This window comes from Sinocyclocheilus anshuiensis, unplaced genomic scaffold (genome assembly GCF_001515605.1).
Source record: "Sinocyclocheilus anshuiensis isolate Anshui unplaced genomic scaffold, SAMN03320099.WGS_v1.1 scaffold2048, whole genome shotgun sequence".
Lineage (NCBI taxonomy): Eukaryota > Metazoa > Chordata > Actinopteri > Cypriniformes > Cyprinidae > Sinocyclocheilus > Sinocyclocheilus anshuiensis.
In genome coordinates, this window is record NW_015555896.1 from 599,512 (window position 1) to 606,773 (window position 7,262).

The 7,262-nt window shown below is 36.9% G+C and overlaps 1 protein-coding gene across 1 annotated transcript; it reads right to left on the reverse strand.

The window, feature by feature from the left end:
* Nucleotides 1-5,624: 5,624 nt before the first annotated feature.
* LOC107675904 (complement factor D-like) lies at nucleotides 5,625-6,830 on the reverse strand. Its single transcript, XM_016470399.1, has 5 exons — nucleotides 6,749-6,830; nucleotides 6,520-6,667; nucleotides 6,258-6,396; nucleotides 5,928-6,179; nucleotides 5,625-5,839 (listed from the first exon to the last, which is right to left on the reverse strand). Exons 1-5 carry the CDS (start codon nucleotides 6,807-6,809, stop codon nucleotides 5,681-5,683), a joined length of 759 nt encoding a protein of 252 aa, XP_016325885.1. The 5' UTR covers nucleotides 6,810-6,830; the 3' UTR covers nucleotides 5,625-5,680.
* Nucleotides 6,831-7,262: the final 432 nt, after the last annotated feature.

Sequence of the window (7,262 nt, forward strand, 5' to 3'; positions counted from 1 at the left end):
TCCTTTGAGATCGTTTTGACAGACATGTTTATTGTGTATTATTTTCAATGCGTTTATTGCTCATTTTAGTGTGGCAAACGGTGGCAAAATAGAAGCGCAGCCATAATTCGCGTGCAGTGTGTCTGGTTGCCATGACAACCTCAGGCGCTTCCTGCTGCTGCTCTATGTAATCAGAGTGTGAATTTGTAGATTTTCTATAGCAAAACTAAAATGTGTTTAAAAGTGCGACTGACTAAATCGTCCGGCTCAGTTTGCCCCCCTCGAACTCGAAGACATCTCTAATTTGAGAGTTTGCCATCTGATCTCACTCATGACTCTAGGCTACGTAGGACGGGACAAAACCATGCAGTGAATGGGGGGAGATAATTTAGCTGGGAATGCAGAAATAAGCTGTAATTTTCTTTTATTTGTAACTCTTTGGTAGATACATTTATAATTTCTATTACATTACTACTACTACTGTTACTACTAATAAAACAGATCTTTGGGGGCCCCAAAAGTGTGTGGGCCCTTAGAATTGTCCTAACTCCCCCCCCCCATCCTGTTTTTTCTCACCTTGTGGTGTCAATAACACTGTTGTTGTCTGCAGCATCTGTATATGAAACCACAATATACAAGATGCATGTAGCTCTGGCTGTATTTTGTGTTTCTCAGTGTCAGAATATGGAAATGACCAACGTGTGATCTCTCCTTAGTACTCGTGGCTAGAGTCAAGTAGTTTTACTTTTCTGTAGTTTTTCAGTGGCTCTCAGTCATACCATTAGTTGACATTGCTGAGCAGTTATTGCATGCACGGAGCCAAAACAATATAAGTGTCTAAAAGCATACGCACGGTTCCATTGAATGATAAATTACCTTTAACTGTTAAACTTAATGTACAAAGTAAACCATTAAAATAACCACAGCATTAACAACCTTGAAATAAGAGTGCAAGGTTTATCTGTCAATCAGATGCATGAAAGTTGTGTTTGTTATTATAGCAAACAGATATCGGGTGCATTTTCTTTCAGAATCATCATTAGCCTATAGAAAGGAAAAGTTAAATACTGTAGCATTTTATTTTATGATAATAAGATAAAGAAACTCAGATCATACAAAGGTGTGACATAAAATGTTACCCAATAGCCTACATTCACAGTAGGCTACACTGTAGTTAACATGAAATAATACGCTTAAAGTCTTTTTTTAAATCTTGGCTATACCCTAGTGAAAAATAAATATACTAAAATGTATAATACAAATACATTTACATATTTATGTACTTAATACAAATACCCTGCAATTGTACTTTTAGTAGCCTATACTTAACTGGTATAAAGTGTGTTAAATTGGAAGGATTGCTGAAGTCTGAAGTGTTTTTTGCTCTCATTCTCTGACTCCATAAAGACTGCTGTATAATTTGCCCCCTGACTAAGCATTTAAAGGGGTCATATGACATTGCATATGAAAAAAAAGAACATTATATTCTGTATTTGGTGTAATGAAATGTGTTTATGCGGTTTAAGGTTCAAAAAACACATTTTCCACATACTGTACATTGTTTATCCTCTATGCCCCACCTTTCTGAAACGCGTAGATTTTTACAAAGCTCATCGTTCTGAAAAGCGATGTGTGCTCTGATTGGCCAGCTATCTAGTGTGTTGTGATTGGCCGAATTCCTCAAGTGTGTGACGGAAATGTTACATCCCTTACCATATTGTAATGCCGTGTCCCGGCCAGAGCGACGAGACACAAACATTAAAACACATTATAAGGTGTAATGAAATGTGTTTATGCGGTTTAAGTTTCAAAAAACACATTATTTTCACACATACTGTACATTATTGTTTCTCCTCTATGCCCCGCCTTTCTGAAACGGATCGATTTTTACAAAGCTCATCGTTCTGAAAAGCGAGGTGTTCTCTGATTGGCCAGCTATCTAGTGTGTTGTGATTGGGATTGTGTGCCAAGAGGCAAGCTGAACTCACCTTCAAGCCCTAAATGAAATAATAACATCCCTACAAATCAAGCCTCTTGGGTGGCTTGGACAATCGGCCAGGATTAGTGTGTCCTTCTGATGATGAGGGTTTGATTGGGTTGCATGAAGGACTTCACAAGAGCTGAGTCAGCAGATAAAGGGGCCTCTGCAACACTCCCTTCCAGCATAGGAGGCAACTCGGGTTCATTCCTGTCCAATGCTTGTACAGAGGTTGATTCTGCCTCTGCTAGCTGCACTCTGTTGCAATGTGATCCACCCACATTCACAAGATAAGAGCATGGTGTCACTTTCTGAAGACAGGTGCTGACCCTCCAGAGTGCAGGTTTTTTCGTGTATCGTCAGCCTGTGAGATCGCCGATACACGATATTATCGTGCTAATTTATTTCATTATTTATTTACTTAGTTTCATTGCTGGAAAGTGAACCAACTCCAGCGTAAGGCTAAAAGCAGCCTAATGTTTTTAATATGACTGAATTTGTATTTAACATGATAACAAATTAATAGAAACATCGTAAGTTACTAATTATAACGCTTAAATTTCCTCAGTTATTCAAAAAGCAGCTAACAGTTACAGAAAACGAGCAAAGAACATTACATTACCAAAGAACATCATCACAAGCTCAGTCTAGCGCGAGTTTATGCACTTTAAAAACACTCCCATTAAAATCAGTGAATCTACACTGTATGATTTATGATGAAAGAATTCACGAGTCAGAATTCAGTCAGCATATGCTGAACAACGGAACTTCGCTGTTTCAGCGATAACTCATCTGAACGCCTCTGATTGGCCATTGCATTCATAAGCTCAGCATAATCGTGTGTGATTGGTTATAACGCGCAATACTGTAAAAACTCGGAAAAATAAATATAATGCAACAAATAAGCCGTAATATTAATTAGATGGTATTAATAGCCTGATAACAATAATAGTAATAATAATAATAATAATAATAATCGTCTGGCTATCGTCAAAGGCATCAGCCACAGGTGATATCTCTGACTATCGTCGATACATGATACTATCTATATAATTGGAACACAGTTCATTGATGGCACTGTGACGAGCTGATGATCTGAATGAGAGCGAGAGAGAGAGATGCAGAGCAGGGAGACGCGAGGAACAGGATTAAGAACCGCTGCTTTAGAACATTGATTTTGAAACTTGTGAATCCATTAGAATTGTTAGAAGACAGAATCGCGATTCATATATCAGTAGATTTTTTTCGTGCACCCCTAGTTTTAACGGCATGGCAACAACTCTTCCTCTTCTCTTAAGCAGCGCAACATGGCCACGCCCCCTTTGTTGCATGTTCCCAGGGGCGGGGTTATCAGGGTTTGTGACGTCACAAACCCGGGAAGTAACTCGTTGTAGTCCCTACAAGCCGTTTTTGTTGGCATTAAACTGCCAGAATTTTAAAGGTGACATGTCATGAAAATTAGATTTTCCAGGTTTTAAGTGCTATAATCCGGTCCCCGGTGCATCTACCAACCATGGAAACGTGAAAAAGATTAACCCAGTAACTTTGTTTTGGTAAGCCTTTTTTTGCAAGCGTCTGAAAAAACGAGCGCGTCTGATTTTGCTCCCTCTGTAACAAGTTGCAAGACACTCTGCCTGATACGCAGCATTCAGTTGGGCTTTGATAGATGCTTTCATAGGAACATTCTGGAGGGCACACTGTACTGGTGAAACATTGGGATCCAGCTCAAAATGGACCTCACCAGGCAGAGATTCAACAGGCAAGCTGAACACATCACTGTATTTGTCAATTAATTGTGAAACAAAAACATTTCCCTCTTATATGCACTGTGCTGAATGTGTCTGTGAAACTTCATAGACACATTCTGGGGACACCCAATAGCAATATTACATATTGTAAAAAGGGACATAATAGGTGCCCTTTAAATCTGTCACAGGGGTGGTTAGATATATTCATGCACGTTAAAAATATTTATCAAAAGCTTCTTTCTTTTCACATTCTTATTTACAGCATTATCATAATAGGCTGTATATTAACTTATTGGGAGAAAACCGGTAGTTAAAATCAGACATTGAGCTCCCCTGTATAGCCAAAATGGCATGATCCTCGTTTAGTAACACCTGCGAATATTCGACTGTGAGATTGGTAGTTGAATCAGGCTCATCCTATCAAAGCATCGAATCTTTGACTATTCGGGGTCAACCCTAATATATATATATTTTAATTCCACCAAGCGTAACAGTAATAGACAATGGATGTTTTTGCCCACAAAATGTCACTGACATGACCGCCCCTTTACCAACTGTAGCTGTTTTCACATTCAGTGACCCAGTTAAAAAATGCGTATTAATGTCTTTGCATTATGTAACAAAATACCAAACCAAGTGGCTGTCATGCTTGCTTGCCTATTTTGGTTATTTATTTATTTATTTGAGCACAAAAACACTTTATTACACAAAATAATTTAAAAGAAGCTTGCTAAATTTTCAGTTACAATAATATAGATATACTGTCCAAAAGAAAGACAAATATGTTTGGACACTTTCTTGTGTAGAAATGTTAGGCCTAGTGTCATTGCAAATGCTACTTGGTGTGATATTCTGCATCTAATACAATGACATTCATTCAGTTTTAAACACTTCAGTGTCAGAAAGTGTCCAAACACATTTTATGAACACTGTAGAAAGAAGAGCATTGATAAGTTTAGACATTTCACTTCAGTTTCCACTCTGACATTCAGCTTTATCATTATCAAGAATTTGGCTTCAATACTATTGTGGCGGACAGTGTTGGGGGTACAAGTAACGCAAGTTATGTAGTCAGATTACTTTTTTCAAGTAACTAGTAAAGTAACACATTACTTTTTAATTTACAAGAGAATATCTGAGTTACTTTTTCAAATAAGTAACGCAAGTTACTTTTTTTTTTTCAATTTATTGATTGACAGCTCTCCTGTCCCCATGTTGAGAGAAATCAGAAGATGTTACTGTAGTTCTAAAATAAATATGAATATGCATTAATTCATCTCACTCACAAAAAAAAAAAACACAAAGATTCAGTATTCCTCAAAATGAATAAAAATAATGCAACTCAGAATATGACGCAAACCTGCAATAATTAAATGTTAAACAACACAAATATCCTTTATGTATGTATTCCCATTCTATTAACCAATGTCTTTGCTTCTGACCTTCGATGATCCAGTTCAACCGTACTAATAAGCAAAAATTACTCTAGACGAACATTTGTGTCTTTTTTTACTGCTGAAGTGTGTTGAAATTTCTTCTTCTGCATTCTACTGTACGGATGTAAATTTACTTTCCCTTCAGCCTGAGGCTTATTCATTTCACTTTTGGTGTGAAAAGGCTTTTATATTTGCCAAAAATATAACTTTTTTATTTTAAAAACAAACAAGCAAGCCCTGTTCAGATTTAAAAAGTAGCGCAAAAGTAACGGAACGCATTACTTTCCATAAAAAAGTAACTAAGTAATGTAATTAGTTACTTTTTTTATGGAGTAATGCAATATTGTAATGCATTACTTTTAAAAGTAACTTTCCCCAACACTGGTGGCGGATATAATTTTAGTTACTTGAATCCTTATCAGTAGACTACTATTATTTTATAGTGCTGCAATAATAAGCACCACTTACAATTGATGTGTGACACATAGTTTGTTTATTGAACATTTAAACAAATTCTTCATTCTGTTTTATTGCAAAAATCACTCAAAATTTGCAATAACGGAGCAGATCCATGGAATATATGCAGAAATCTTTATATAAACTTCAGGTCGTTCGTGACTATTGCAGATTTTTGGGTCACCAAAGGAAGTGACCCCGACTGCAGTGTCTTTACAAACCAAAGGACCTCCTCCATCCTCCTGTGAAGGAACACAGATCAACACATGACTGAAATGATACAGTACTTCTCACTAATGATTGTCTAAATTCAATAATGTTTTTACATACACTGCAGCTTCCTCCATTGCCGTGGACACACATCATCTGTGAAACTGAGAAGTTGTCTTCCCATTTATTTTTGCATTCAGTGTTATTCATGATCTTCACATCTGCTTCCATGAGACGAAAACTCTTTTTCCCTTTAAAACTCAGTCTTCCCCAGCCGGCAACATGGCAAACAGAATCAGCTTTAATGTCTCTCTCGTTTTTTGGTATGGAAATCTTCATTACATTCTTGTTTTGTTCGACTTCTTTCTCTAGCTGTAATACAAAAACATTATCATCATTAAAAGACAGTCTGACTAATCGTTTAATAACAGATATTTGAACTACTGTTACCCTCAAAAGCATAATGTCGTTCTGCAAAGTGTGCATGTTGAAGTCTGGATGCATGTGGTAGGACTTCACACCAATGCGGACAGACCCTTCATTCTGTCTTAGGTCATGTGCACCAACCACAGCTGTTAGTTTCTCATTTCTGTGTAAGAAAGTCTTATTAGTATAATGAAAAATACCATTATTATACAAGTCTTTTAATTATGATATTATGATATTATGATTTTAACTCATAATTGCATTTCAGACTAAATTGAAGTCTTACTTCCAGCAATGTGCAGCGGTCATAACAAATCTATCAGAGATGAGGAATCCACCACAGATATGTCGCCAGTTCTTCTGAAGTGAAACCATGAACGGTCTGGAGTGGGGTTTTGCTTCTGTGCCGTTCACTATACCAACATCCACATGAGCTGAAAGAGAGAGACTGCTGTCAGTCAGCTTATTCAGCAGATACCAATTAATATAATATGCTGTTATATAGTCAGTCTCACCAGTGAAGGTCAGGTGTGGCAGCAGAGAGGCCAGCAGGAGCAGAGAGATGATAGTCATCATGAAGACAATCAGTAGGCTCTTACTGACGAACTCTATATAAATGTAAGGATGGGTGGAGACATTGAGCTGCCTGTAAGCCTTTTTTTTCTCAGCTTGTGGTGTCAGTAACACAGATAGTAATAATATATTATTTGTGTTACTTGTCATCTGCATGAACTTTATATGAAACCACGAAATATAAGAGATGCATGTGTGTATGTAGCTTTTGCTGTCATATGAAAATGGCTTTTTGTATTGATTTGTGTAATTTGGTAATTAATTTTGTTAATTTGTGAATGGCTTTTTTTGTGATCAAACTTATGCTGTTGACTGAGCTCAACTTCAACCTGAACCTGCAATATTCCTTTAAATATAGATCATATAGATGAAAAACCTCTAATGGTGAATTGAGGGAATTTCAGAGGTGACAAACTTGTTCCAAATAACATAAACTTCTTCTGCTTTGATAGATGA

What these genes read in the sequence shown, in the direction of transcription:
- LOC107675904 (XM_016470399.1), bottom strand. Translation starts at nt 6,809, where the DNA reads ATGATGACTATCATCTCTCTGCTCCTGCTGGCCTCTCTGCTGCCACAC. An exon ending in GCCACACCTGACCTTCACTG is followed by an intron (nt 6,668 to 6,748) that starts GTGAGACTGACT and finishes TCTCTCTTTCAG; the next exon opens with CTCATGTGGATGTTGGTATA. An exon ending in GCAATGGAGGAAGCTGCAGT is followed by an intron (nt 5,840 to 5,927) that starts GTATGTAAAAAC and finishes GTTCCTTCACAG; the next exon opens with GAGGATGGAGGAGGTCCTTT.